This window comes from Catharus ustulatus, chromosome Z (assembly GCF_009819885.2).
Source record: "Catharus ustulatus isolate bCatUst1 chromosome Z, bCatUst1.pri.v2, whole genome shotgun sequence".
Taxonomy (NCBI): Eukaryota; Metazoa; Chordata; class Aves; order Passeriformes; family Turdidae; genus Catharus; species Catharus ustulatus.
Genome location: NC_046262.2, coordinates 26,455,089 through 26,469,941, shown reverse-complemented (window position 1 = coordinate 26,469,941; position 14,853 = coordinate 26,455,089). Strand labels below are relative to the sequence as shown.

General features: G+C 39.8%; 1 protein-coding gene across 1 annotated transcript in view; it reads left to right on the top strand.

The window, feature by feature from the left end:
- The window catches only part of PGM5 (phosphoglucomutase 5), a 69,554-nt gene extending 57,080 nt beyond the window's left edge, over positions 1 to 12,474 (top strand). The window contains exons 10-11 of the mRNA XM_033086254.1: positions 1,613 to 1,747; positions 10,915 to 12,474. Coding sequence (XP_032942145.1) covers positions 1,613 to 1,747; positions 10,915 to 11,004 — 225 coding nt within the window. The 3' untranslated portion in view covers positions 11,005 to 12,474. The remainder of the gene's footprint in view (positions 1 to 1,612; positions 1,748 to 10,914) is intronic.
- Positions 12,475 to 14,853: the final 2,379 nt, after the last annotated feature.

Here is a 14,853-nt window from a genome sequence, read left to right as displayed (position 1 = left end):
GTTCTTGAAGACTGTTCTAATTTTTAAAGCTGTACTGTGTTTTTGCACACATCAGCATATAACAATGCTGATCCTGAGGGTCCAGTAAGCCAGGAATGGGACCAGTGTCATTTTTGTGTAAAATTTGAATTATAAGGATGAGAGGTACAAGTTGGCCATTATACTAAGACGAAAAAGGCTCCAGGGAGACCTTATTGTGACCCTTCAGTACTTCAAGGGAGCTTGTAAGAAAGATGAGGACAATTATTTAGCAGAACCTGTTGCACTAGTACGAACGGTAATGGCTTTGAACTAAAAGAGTAAATTTAGTCTAGATATAAGGAAGACTTTTTTTTACAGTGGGGGTGATGAGACACTGGAACAGGTTGTCCAGGTAGATGGTGAGTGCCCCATCCCTGGAATCATTCAAGGTCCAGTAGGATGGGGCTCTGAGCAACCAGATCTGATTGAAGATGTCCCTGCCCACTGCCATCAACATGATGACCTGATGACAACAGGGCTAGATGACCTTTAAAAGTCCTTTCCATTATTCTGTGATTATCAAACCATGCTTTATATGGTGATAAGATGCTTTGGCAAATACCTGAGGAAAAAGAGGTTTTACTTAGGTTTTTCTTGTACTTTAAGATGTTGACACACTGCATTTCCAACATCAAGCCACTGATAAAGCTGGAAAAATAAAACAAATTTTTAAAATTATCTTCTCTTATTTTTTAGTGGTTTACTGCCCTTTAAACTGAAGTAGTGAGGATCTCAGTTTGTACACTAGTCCTTTGACAACAGAAGGACAAAGGGAAAGAAAAGTTCAGTGACTATCAGAGGTTGCACTTAGTCTAAGGGTACCATTTACATAAAAGAAACTAGAATGTGTATTAGTGCGCAGCTGGTAGAATATTGCAACATTACAAGTATTTATCTGTGCAATTTAGTCCTCTGGCCTTAATGGCCTTCCTGTACAGAAACTGTGGATCCAAGGATATGGTCTCTGGTCTGTTAAAAAACGTGTTTATATATGCAGTACAAAAGGGGTGAGGATGAAAGAAAAAAAAAAAGATGTGAAGAGGGCAGCAAAGAGTAGATTTTTGGTTAATTAATGAATTAATCCTCTTTATTGTGCACACAGTTAATGTGCATTAATTAATGTACTTGAAATTAATTAGCACCTTAAGCTTTCCAAATTGTACTACAGACTCATTGAAATTCTTGCAGTCATATATTGATAGTATTTGAGGGGTAGCAACTGGTCCTGTCTTTTGTATTCACCACTGACAACTATTTTTTGTCCAGGGATTCTGTCGCTGTTTCTTAGGCTACTTACCTTTAGTGATCTTATACCTATTTCTCAGATCATTGATTTTGTGCTCTGCCATGCAGAATAAGAGCAAATCTAACATATAGAAGTAAGAGAGCATTTGTTATGAGGCATGGAAGAGAATGCACAACATAATTTCTGGTCTTCAGAGGGGGAAAAGGAGTAATGAGGGTCCAAAGTTGTGGGGAAAGAAGAATGGAGTCCAAATGACTCTCCTTTCCCTTTTATTTTGGAGCAGTGAATGGTGATTTGTAAAAGTATTGTCAACTTACATATATGCTGTTCCTTCTCCTTTCCTAGGGGCTGCGGATTATTTTTTCAGATGCTTCCAGACTCATCTTCAGAATGAGTGCTTCTAGTCATGTGAGAGCTACTCTGCGGATCTATGCAGAGAGTTATGAAAAGGATCCTAGCCAGCAGAATAAGGAACCACAGGTAATGTAATAGCATTGTAGTAAGTCAGTAAGCGAAGCGCTGCCTTGCTAGTAGCAGTGCCTACAGGTTTTCATCACTGATCAGAAGCAACACTCAGTGCTTTGACCCATGTATGTCTTTGTAAGCGATTTCCCTAGTCTTGTCAATGTACACCTTTTGAGGAAGGACCAGAAGTTTTTATATATATTGGTGTAATATCTAACACCACAAGAGTGTCAAGGACTGAGATACCTCATGTTAAATGCTGGGCAATGACTTCAGGTCTATTAAGAAAAGTCATTCTAGTTTGAATTTTTTTCAGAACTTTTTAAAAGTTGTGATTTAATTTATGGAACAATATTTTTAAAATACGATAACAGTTTTTAAAGCAGATTATCTGAGAGAAACTTAGTTAAGGCATCTCAAGGATTCCTAACAATCAGAGTACAGTTAGGAAATATGGATACCAGAGTCTAAACAATATAGGAATTCCTTGTAAGGGAAAGACTTGCAGCTGTTTAAAAAAGTTTTGGTATCTGGGGTGACTTCTGTGAGAAGTTGCTAGAATCTGCTTCTATGTTTAAAAGAGCCACTTCCAACTGACTCCTAAATGAACCCACCACAGGCCAAAACAGTACCCCTCTGTAATAACGTCCATAAGCAGGGTAATAAACCAAACAGTAATAAAGAAAGGAAGAAGGGGGTATTTGTGAGAAACAGCTCTGCAGGCACCACGGGCAGTGCAGAGTGGAGGGGGGAGTGATAGGGTGGCCTGATGGGCACCTGACAACCGGCCAAGGTCGATGCACCGCAGTTACATCAAATTTTGTTACAGCATGAAGTGTTTATCAGTTGTGATTGCACTGACCATTTTAAATAATGGTTTTACATGCAATGTGAGTAAGGCACAGATGGAAAAAAGTCACAGTAAGAGACAGACTATGAGTTGATTTTAGAGGTTTGAAGTGGATTTACAGTAACCTTGTGATATGTAACCAAAATATGTGATCTGAATGTGTTTATTGTCTGACCCAGCAAAAAAATAATACAAAAGTATGGAGAATATATTGGCAACATTATCTGGCTAAACTTTTGGCAAAACTGGCTCATTGCAAATGAGCATGAGCATTTTAAAGTGGAATCATTACTGCATTAACAGGTTGTTTTATTTTCTGTAAGAGAAGTAATACTCTGGCAGAATTTAGTCTTGTGTGCCTCCTAAGGCAACCTACAGTGAATGTTCAGTATTTAACATTCATTCTTCTAAATGAGAATGGAAAACAGCATATGTTCTCAGTGAATTTTCTACTTGTGAAGAGACTAGATGAGGGAGCAGTGATAGTCGTCAGAAAATGAGGAATGTGCTGCCTCACTGTTACATTTCTTCTTTGTTCTGCTTGAAGAACACATTGAGAGAGGTGCATAAAGTCTCACCAGCAATACAGACCATGTCCAGGGAGCAGCAGGAATGGGTGTGCTGCACAAGGCAGTAGGAGCCAGGCATCCAGACCTGCTGGACTACAGGCAGTGCCCCTTGTCCAGGGGACAGTCCTGCAGCAGGAAACTGAGGAGGACAGGGCAGCTCTCTGGTAACAAGCTCCCTCAACAAGTGATGGATCAGATTCAGGGTTATCTGGGGCAGCAGGAGATGGTACCAGAGACAAAGCTGGAGACATAGCAACAGTCTGGACCTACTCAGGAGACAGGGTCAAAGTCAAAACTGGAGACAAGATACATCATATATCCACATATATTCAGGGAAAGAAGCTGCCTAAAGCATGGCCCTGACGTGCCCCCAGGCAGCAGAGCCAGAGGTAAGGCTGGAGAGAAGCTCTCTTACAGCTTAACTCAGGGAGGGACCAGCACCCCTGGGCCTTGGGCAGGGTGCAGGGGAAGGTCTTCAGGGCATCGGTCCTGAGTAGGCCAGTGGGGCTTATGACTGCCCTTGAGGATTTCATAGCTTGGTCTTTTATTCAGCACACCAAAAGGCAATATTATTCCCAAGGACAGAAAAAAGGCTGGAAGGGATTTTTTTCTGTGCTGGTAACGCAGCCTGTCAGATCCCAGCACTTTTGGCAATTTAATCAGGACATTCACTACTGAATCCCAGGGGTAGAAACATCATTGCCTTAAAACTTGCTACAGGGACTTTCCTGCATTTATACAGTGCAGACAGGCATTTTAATATCCAGACTGCCTCAGGAAATACATGGTCCTGTAAACACTCTCCTCATCTCCTGCCATGTGCACAAAATCTGGGATAAGTAGAAGTTTCATCTCAATTAATACAATGAATTAATTTGGTTTCCCATCGAATAGTATTGCACAGTTCCCATTGCTTGTCTTTTCTTGCCCTGGCTGCATGCTTTGCCAGCAACATGAGTGGATTAGAAGCAACAAGGTCATAGATTGTATCTGACAGGCAGATGGCAGACTTCAAGACAATGCATAAATTTTAGGAGATCGTCATGTACAAAAATAACTAAATATTTCTCAGGAGAATACTTGATAGTCTTCAGCGAAGTATGTACAAGAGAGTGAATAAAAAACTTCTTTTTCAGACAACAGCATTTCTAGGAAGGGGTGTCATAGTTTTCCTGATACTGTAATTATGTCATTGTTTGATTTGCTTTGAAGTTCATGCTGACATGCGCACATCTAAAAGAACTGTGACAAATTTGAAGTTTCATAAGCTTTGTTGTATCTTTTCTGTCAGTAATGGGAACACAGCATATACGTAAGTTCTCAGTTAAGGAAAAAACACTGACATAAAGAAGTATGTTACGTATATACCTAACGTATTTAAGAAAATTGTTACATTTTGAATGAAAAATGAATATTTTTCTGTAATTGATCTTTGCAATTGAGGCGACAACTATATGTGATTTTTGTATTATTGCACTCTTTTTGAAACAGATGATCAGGAAAAGCTCCCTTCCATACCTTTTGTATTATAAACCCAGACAAGATTATTTGATGGTTGGGTGCTTAAGTAAATACAGTAATTTCACGAATACAAGCCGCACTGTTTTGACCAAACTTTTGGTCTCATACCATGAAAGCGGCTGATATTCAGGTGCGGCCAATATGTGAATAATTTTCTGACATTTTCAACCCTGGGAGCACAAACCAAGTCAGTGCAAACTGCAAAGTCGAGCTCCTGCCAGTATAACCCTGCATTTATGCGGTTGTTACAAATTGATACTCTGTTGTGCGGCAGGTGGAGCTGCTCTGTGCAGGCAACACAGGGGGTGGGGAAGGCGGGGCAGCTCTCTCCTGCTGGCCCCACGGCTCGGAGGAGGCAGGGGCAGCTCTCTCCGCTTGGCCCCGCGGCTCGGGGGAAGGCGGGCAGCTCTCTCCTGCTGGCCCCACGGCCCGGGGGAAGGCGGGCAGCTCTCTCCTGCTGGCCCCGCGGCTCGGGGGGCTCCCGTTCCCGCATGCCGCCGCCACAGGAGCAGGCAGGATCCATCCCCGGCTCCCATGGCCGCCGCAGGTGCCGGCGGGCTCTGTGCCCCCCCTGCCGCCATGGGGCAGTGCCGGGCCAGGGTGACCGAGCCCAGCGGTGACGGCGGCCGGCCCCGAGCATCCCCGCTGAGCGGCAGTGCCGAGCTGGGCCACCCAGCCCTGTCGGCAGCCCCGAGCCGTCATGGCCCGAGCCAAGCCAGTAAACCCCGCCATGCCATGATTCTGTTACTAATTGGCAACTTTGTTGCACGCGGGTCCTCGCTGCGAACACAGAGCGGCTTATACTCGGGTGCGGCTTATTTATGGACAAAAAACGAAATGTTTGCCAACACCCGGCGATGCGGCTTATACTCAGTGCAGCTTGTATTCGTGAATTTACTGTACTCAGTTGGTTCTGTTTGTTGTGCCACCTCTTTCCAGCATCTTGTTTTAGATAATGCACTGCTCCATGTTTTTGCCTGGTGACAATTCCGGTCAAAACCTGAAGTGAAGGGCAAAAATACCTTGATATATCTTTTGCTTTTTGTCACAAAAAATAAGTGTTTTTGTCTTGACAGACAACTCAGTCATGTTAGAGGTTCCATTTTGTGGAATCATTAAGGTAATTAGTTTGAGTTAATCAACTTCCCTTTCCCCCACCTTTCTCTTCAGACAAAGTTTTCCGTAATTAATCATCCAACTTTACAGCAGTATTCATGTTATTTTAGTTTGCTTCTGTAGTTTTTGACAATGTAACTTCTGATGACAAATCTTTCACAGATAAGCAAACATCTGAGCTACATTTTCCAATGTGCATGTTGAGATGTGCATATTATTCTGGAACACTAATTATGGACTTTTTGAGTTGAAGTGGACCTTCTTGACCTTTTATTCCAATTTATATGCAGGCCAGTATGTGTTGTACATCATAAGTGTTAATGAATGTAAGAGTCACACAAACCATTGGGACTCTGAGCCATTGACCACTACCCTCGGGGTGTGATTGTCAAACCATTCTTCATCCGCTGAACAGTCCACTCATCGAATCCATCTCTCTCCAATCTAGAGAGAAGGATATTGTGGGTGCCAAAGGCTTTATGGTAAAATGACAGATAAATGGCACCTGTAACCCTCCCCTTCTCCACTGCTGCCACCATCCTATCACAGAAGGCCACTGGGTTGATCAGGCAGGACCTGCCTTTGATGCAGTTTGGTTGTCTGTCTTGAATCACCTCCCTGTCCCTCCTACATGTGCACAGCTCTAGGGGCATCTGTTCCATGATCTTCCCAGGGAGAGGTGAGGCTGACAAGTCAGTATTTCCCAGTATTCCTCCTTTCTAACATTCTTAAAGGTGACTACATTGTTTTCCCTTTTTCTAGTTCACCTGGGATTTGCCCCTGACTGCCATGACTTTTCAAGTATTATGAATGGCTGTGTAACTACATCAACCAATTCACTCACTTGTGTGCTGTCTGTATTGGGTATTCTTTGAATGGGATGCAGTGAATCACAAATGCTGCAGTTACTTTTGCTGAAGACTAGTAAACAATTTGCTAGTTAGCTACAGAATCATAAAACTAGCAACAGCCTAGCAAAGATTTTGGGGCAGGAGTTGCTTCTTTGTGTTTTTATTGGAAAGGGCAAGCCAATTACAAAGGAAAAAAAATTTAAAATATTAAAAATATGTCTCAACCATCAAACACCAAATTCCTGAAATTAGTTTTGAACAGTGAGCAGCAGAGGGAAAAAACCCCCGATTTTCAGGTGGATCTTGTTTGGTATATGAAAAAAGAATTGTTACATGTGATTGTATATATGAGTGATTATGAAAAATGATTGTTTATGTTGTGAATGGCCCAAGAGAATGGAACTGAAATCAATGACGCAGATGTCCTTGGTTCTATATCACTTAATTGGGTCAAAATAAAAGGAATCTATATGGTTCTGTCAAGACACATAAAGCACAAATGCAGTTTGTTAGACAATTGTTGTCTCTTTGTTAACTTTCGAGGCATCAGAGTTTTTAGCATGGCTCTAGTTAGCTGTCAGCACATAGAATATGGTCCATAAAAATCATATAAAATTGTTCTGGTTTCATCTGGCTAGAATTAATTTTCTTCTTAGTAGGTGGTACAGTGCTGTTTTGGATTTGTTTTGGGAATAATGTTGATAACACAGTGATGTTGTAGTTATTGCTAAGTAGAAGTTAACCCATGTCAAGGACTTTTCAGTCTCCCATGCTCTCTCAGTGAGGAGATCCAAAAGAATCTGGGAGGGATCATAGCTGTGACAGGTGACCTGAACTGGCCAAAGGGATATTCCATACCACGGAACATCATATTTGATCTATTAACTGTGGGGGAGTTAGCTGTGAGGGCATGATGACTGCTCAGGTCAAGCTGGTGGTCAGTCAGTGGGTGATGAGCTGCTGTATTATGCATCACTTGTGGGAATTTGGTTGGATTTTAGTTCTCACTCTTTTTCTTTTTATTATTCATTTTGTTACTGTATCTTAGTTTATTTCAGCTATCAAGCTGTGCTTATCTCAGCCCATGGGTTTTACATTTTTCCAATTCTCTACCAATCTGCCAGCGGCAGGGGAGTGAGTGAGCAGCTGCAGGGTACTTAGTTGCCTGCTGGAGTTGAACCATAATAAAAGTTTTGCCTTTACTAGATTTTTTTTTAGAGGAGACATGGAATGTGGCGACTTACGTATGTTTGAACACACTCTTAGATAATGCAGCATCCTTGTCCTACTTAGGTAATTTAGCTTCAGATTCTTCTCAAAGTCACACTGCAGAGTGAAGAAATCTTAAATCAACTGAGACTGCAAAGGAAATAAATCATGGAATGCTAATTGTAAAATATTCCATGAATCAAGGAAATTCGTTAATCAAACCTGGTCTTCCTTCAAAGATCTTTGGATATACTGGAAAAGAACTAATCTTTTGCAAACATAGATGACTTCATGCTCCACTTGGTTTCCATTTTCCTTCTGTGTATTTCACCCCTCGTGCCAGCCCTCCTCTACTGCCAGAGGCAGCACAACTGGCTTCTTGACCTTTATTGTAGTTTTGTTTGAGTTAGCAGGCAGACCATGCACAAGAATAGAGAAGTCAGATTCCTTTTTTTCTGGGGAAGGTGTTCTTCTTCTTCTCAACTGAATCAACTGAACACCACCAGTGCTGTGGATATTAGAGTCAGTTCAGTTTTTTTCCCAATGAACCACATCATTTAGATCTTTTAGGAGAAGTGGCTGTAGCATAAACTTGTCCAAAGATTTCTGGGATTTTTGGAATGGGAGACCAAAGCAAGCATGGTGTACTGAGCTGTGTATTGAACTCTTATGGCAGAAGCTCTGTGGGATGTACAGGCACATGCTGAGCTTTTAACATGCAAGCAGGTACATTTCAGCTCTTGCTAACTTTTTGATAAACCAGATGCATTGTAGGACAAATTTTATCTGAGACCTTGATTAGAAGGGACAAAATTGTATGGAATTTTCTTACAAGATCACAGAGAGAAAAATTGCTAATGAACCAAGCAGGAATGATACGTGTCTGACAGCTCTGGTACAGATTATTACAGGCAAAAGGCTTTTAGCCTGCATTTGCCTGATGTTAGATATCTGCTTGCTTGATTTCTTTTCTTGTAATCATTCCTCCCAGTTATTTTTTTAGAGATATAACTTCTGTCTGTGATTACTAAAGCAAGATTCTGATTAAGTCAGTTATTTTAATTTTCAATTCTTAAATTTCATCTAAGTCGTAACATGCCATATGTCCTGAGCAGTTGCCAAGAGATAAATGGGCTATTTAACATAATTTCAGTTGTCACTTGGAATTGAAATGTCAATAGTAAAGTTTTACCATGTCTCAAGTAGACAGAATGAAGAATGCTTTTCAAAAAGATCTCCTTGAGATATGGAAGTCTTTCTAGAGGAATATTAGTGGTAAATGGTTGTTGGCTGAGACTTATCTCTTGCAACTGAAATGTAAACTATTCATGGCAGAGGTAAAAGAATTTTTAAAAGGCATATGTAGTTCTGTCCTGTTCTTGCTGTTCCAAATATGATGCACTTTTACCTTTTTACATATTTTGGGTGAAGAAAGTGTTAAAATTAAATTGAAGTGTGGAAAAACAGAATTTAAAAAGGGCTTTCTGTATTGAGAAGCATAACTGCAACAAGCAGGATACTTGGTAGTAATTGGAGTCATTTGGTAAGCCAAATTTTTATTTTAAATGGATGTCACATAAACTCATTTGATGCTGGGTTTTGTTCCAGCATTTGGTAAAGTGTTGCTTGTGAATTTTTTTTAAATTCAGAGTGCATTTGTTGCCTAAAAAAGCAGGGTCCAGTAAAGTGGGTTGGGAAAGCTGCTTTTTAATATTTCTTGTACTTTTTAAATTAAGGAAGGAAGTGGTGTCTTAGAGAGTGCTGGAGAACTTCAAGTGCTTTAGTCTCATCCAGACCTTATAAATTGGCACATTTTAATATTTACTTTTGCAGCATTTGCTCACAGATGTGAATTTGTGCTCTACATATTAATCTTCTCTAAGTATGTTTGACTTTAATAGACTTGTGTTCTGCTTCAGTGATTATTCTGTAGATAGATATCTACAAATATGGAGCTTTTTTAACAATAACATGTCAGACTGCTCACACTTGTGCATAACTGAGCTTAATCATAAACTCACTTGACACCAATGGCATTCATTGTGTTATTCCATGACTCTGCTTGCACAGTTAGTTGCTTCAATCTTTTGATTAAACTGACTGTTTGCATAAATAGAGCAAACACCTCATCCTGTCAGAAACTGTTAGGTGGCTGAAACAGATTCAAAGTGTTGATTATTTGGGCTTATAAAAAGATATCTGTAAATTTAAACTCTGCAGAATTACCATTCTGTTTCATTTGATTCTCAAACCTAATGTATGTGAAGCTGGAACTAATTTATTTGAAAGGGGCAGCTGTGGGAAATCTCTAGGAGTCAAAGAGTTAGTTTGGTAACCAAATATATGAGTCTCTGAAAAGCAAGTTTTCAGTTCTGCCATTTTATCTTTGTGAGTCATTTAACTAACTGAAAGAAGATCCAATTACCATTTTAAAAATTGTGTTTTCATGTGGTACTATCATAGTAGTCATCTGTACTCACCCATCCAGGCCTATAAATGGCTATTTAATAAGGTCTGTAGCCTGAAACTTGAAAGTTCGTGCAATGAAAATTCTGTTGGAATTTATTTTGTCAATACAATTGCATGTGGTGTTAGTTTAAATATGCTTCTGTGAATTATGTTAAGGTAATTAGTTGTTATGGTGCCTTCTGACACTGAATTTCACATATTAAGTGTATTTAGGAATAAATATCATCTATGTGGCTTTCCCCATCAGAATAGAAACAAGTGTACCTCTGTTATTTCTGGGTTGTTTTGTACTGCAGATTTCAAAGAACTCCACATTTTCTTTTACACAGAGGCATGATCAGTACAGTGTATATTTATCAGTTTCTCATTTCTGCATAGCTTAGGTGTACTCAATGTAACACTTTGCAAAACATATGCTAAACTGATACTTCATTGTGTCAAGTGTAACAGTAATAAACACCATACCTGTGTCAGTTTTTGATATTAGTATTTATTATTACTATTGCATAATTGTACAGTTAAAAGAAGGATTTATAAATGTAAGATGTATTTTGATATTTTTGCTTTATGTAATTCAATGTATTTCTTCATCTTTAGGCTGTGCTGAGTCCTCTTATAGCAATTGCACTGAAAATATCTCAGATTCATGAGAGGACAGGACGAAAGGGACCCACTGTCATCACTTGAAGCCATGGAAGATTGTTAAACCAGGGCCAAAAGAGGAATAGCAAGGAGGAGACAGAACCTTGTTAAAACTTGTTAGCCATTTGTGCCTTGTACGATTTTAAAAGTTAGGTGGGAAGAAAAATTCAATGTAACATTAAGCATAATCCTTTGCATTGATCTCCAAATGCAATAGTGTATTGACTTGTTTTACCTGTAGCATCTAATTTCTGATAACAGTATAACCAAAGAAAGAGGCCTTAATGTTCAAATGTTGTCAATAATGTAGCCAAAAAAGACAACTGCTTGGTTTTGAATGCTATGATAAAAGTTGGAGAAATTTCAGTTAGGGGGAGAGTGGGAGGAGTTGCAAAGTGAAGACATGCTTGGTGGGTATTGTTCGGGATTCTTGTCACCTTCTGGCAGGTTTGGTAGGTTTCTGAGGATGTGTGCAGAGCATGTCTGAGTCTTTGGGCCATGTGCTAAGCTCTGCATGGGGTGTGTTTCCTCCCCTGGCTCCGTGCCTCCTCTCAGGCCTCTCCTGTTGCTCACAGATGCACGCTGACAGCAGTGTTGTATACACAATTACACTTGCTCCCAAAGATGGGGTTATTCCATACTTTTTTACCCCTGCTTTTAAAACATATCAATGTGACTTGTGCCTTTAGATTTTCCTTATTTTTTGACTCTTTGATTGTTTTCCTCCAGAAGGAGACCTTTGTGCTATAGAGCTGATTTTTGTCCTTCCAGCAATATGTCGGGTATGGAATCTGACTGGTCTTCCGCAATATTCCTTATGTCAGAAGATGATACTGGTGCTTACTGTGTTGGAAAGATAATCTCTGCAAGTTCAGCAATTCTTTAAGAAAGAGTTGCAGAAGTTTTTTTGAGTGTTCAGAATACTCATGCTCCACTTACCACGAAGTAAATTAGTGAGAAGGATTTAAACAAACTCTAATTAATTGAATAGAAATACTAATCTGATTCACCCTCTGGACATGGTTTCTATTAGAGTATTGGTAACAGTGGATCATGCAATAAAAATCTGTGCAAGAGACGTTCCCGGCATAGATCTGAGAAGGCTGTTGGGGATATGGACATCAGCATTTTTCTGCTTGTGAAATGATTATAGCAGTTCTAGCTACAATAAAGTGCGCTGAAGAAGAGCACAAACACTTTATGCATGTGATTTGCTTGAAAGCTTTGCTTCCTTGGAAACGGTGAGGTCACTTGTTTCGTTCGTCAAGGTGGCTTTGTGCAGCTTGCCTCTTTGCAGTATATTTCAATTCATTGTGGTTGTCAAATTTTAGTACAATTTATATAATAATGCAGCAAAGGAAATGGTTTAAATTTCTTTCAACACTTCTGTCAAAAAATGGCTATGGCACTTAGTATACAATAAAGAGCAATGCTGTATATTTGTCTTAATACATCATTGTGGACAAGACACCCTGCACTTTCAAACATCCTAATAAAATTGCCTTTATTACAATTTCATTATTACTTAATTGATTCTAAACAAATGAGGTATGAATGTTCTCACTTGGTATCCTACCTTACCATTAAATGTTCCCATAAACCAAAAGAGATTTTAAGACTTTAGTTCTTTTTATAACAATTTCTATTTTATATCATATGACATTCTCACACAGTTTGGACATCTACTTTATAATGTAAGAGCAGTCATCTTCACAGAAACCTTGTTTATCTAATATTTTATATTTATTAGGGATTAAACTTCTCTAGGTGCAGGATAATAATCTCCTAACTAGTAGACCACCCATGGTCAAGCACAGACACATTCTGATTATGACAGTCAAATTACTGGGTTATATGAAAGAACCTTCTGAAAGTCAATCCACTAAAATTTCTAAAATGTCTTACATGTTGTCTGACAATAAAATTATTTTTGGTTGCATAGTAAGCTAGCTGTTTATACTATGGAGTATCCCATTTGCCAAGCTTTTCTGGAATGGGGAGAATGCAGTTTGAAAAGTAAGATGTACTGAAAGCCAGGTGTCTTTCAGGATGCAGTGGGAAGACTCAAGAACAGATGAAGACTGTGAAGAAGCACACTTGTGTTTTTGTCAGAAAGTTGTCACTAGAGTTGCAGTAGATGGCAGTCTGCTTTCATGAAGGCAGTTAACATAGACATTTTAAAATCTCTGCATTGACTTTGTCCTAGGCTGGAGAAACATTAGTTGTACCTGTGTACTGAAATGGAGAAAAGGGCTGTTCATGTGTGGTTTTTAATAGCTGTCAAACAGCAGACTTGCAGAAGTAACCTAACCCCCAATCCACTCACCGTCCCCTTTTTGTGGTGGTGGTTGATATTGATAAAATATATCTAATATACTGTCAGTTAATTGCTTTTCTCTGCAAGAAGATTAATAAAACTTTGTAAAGCTCAAGTACAGCTCTTTATGTCTGATGTGTGTGGGAGAGGACTGTAGCCACCATCTCATGGGGTGTGCTGCATTCCCTGAGGTCTTTTAATTATTAACATGAGAAATGAATGAGTGGAAAAAAGCAAGTTATGTGAACTTGCAAAAAGATGCAAAGTTCCTAAAACCAGACCATACGTTTAGCAGAGGAAAAACTATTATTAATACTGTTCATCTTATCACAGTGTCTAGGCACTGTGACAAAGACCCACACCCTTTTGTGCTATTGTTTAATTAGCAGCTTCCTTAAGTCTGGAAGTTGCAAGATTCCTGTATTATTCAGCTGTGATTGCACTGAGATTTACTTGGATAATTCTGTTTCCTAAACTCTCGTATTTTCTCTGTGTTCAGAGACAGTTTGGAAGGCAATATACCACTCACCTGAACCACAGGATCACGAAATCCTCGAGGCTGGAAGAGGCCATCTAGTTCACCAGAACTAAAATCACCTAGTCTTTGTCCCAGCTCACAGCAGAGTCAGGTAGAGGAAGCTGCCCAGGAGCATTTGCAGTTGGTTTTGATTATCTTCAAGAGATGAGATGCTAGAACTTCTCTGGGCAAACTGTACAAGTGATTGACTGCTCCCATAGTGGGAAAAAAACCCGAAAAAAACAACAAAACAAAACAAAAAACAAAAAAACAAAAAAACCCAAAAAAACCCACAAAAACCAAAAAAACCCACAAAAAACCAAAAAACACAACAACAAAAAAAACCCACCAAACCCCAAAACCTCCTGGAGTGTTCAGATTGTTTCATGTGATTTAGTTTGTGCTCATTGCCTCTTGTCTTGTCATTAAGAGCTTAGGTTCATATACTTTTTCCCACCAAGTATTTATAGAAATCAATAAGATCCTTCAAGAGCCTTCTCTCTCCAGACTAAGCACTCCCAACTCTCTCAGTGCCTCATCATATCACAAATTTTCCAGTCCTTTTTTTTCTGTAACCCTTTGCTGGACGTACTCTGGAATGTCCAAGTCTATTTTGTGCTTCAGAAGCTCAGACCTGGACCCAACACTCCAGATGTGTCTTAATTCTGCCAGTGCTGAGCAGAGGGAAAGGGTCACCTTCCTCCAGCTGCTGCTGCTGTTTTTCCTGATGCAACTCAGGATGTCAGTTGCTGTCTTTGCTGTGCAGGTGAGTTGCTGGTGAGTTGACAACTTTTGTTAAGCATGTGTCTCCCAGATCCTTCTCTGTGTAGCTGTTTTTCAGCCCACTGACCCCAGCGTATATTGGTGTCTGGGTTTGTTCATCCACAAGGGCAGGACTTCCTTTTGTTGAATTTCAATATTGTACAGTGTCATCAAGTTAAGCACAATTTACCTTTCATAAACCCTTCCTAATCCTAATCACCTCTTGTCATTGCCTTTAGCAAGGGTTGCCGGGATTGGCTATTCCATCACCTCCCCAGGAACTGAAGTGAGGCTGACC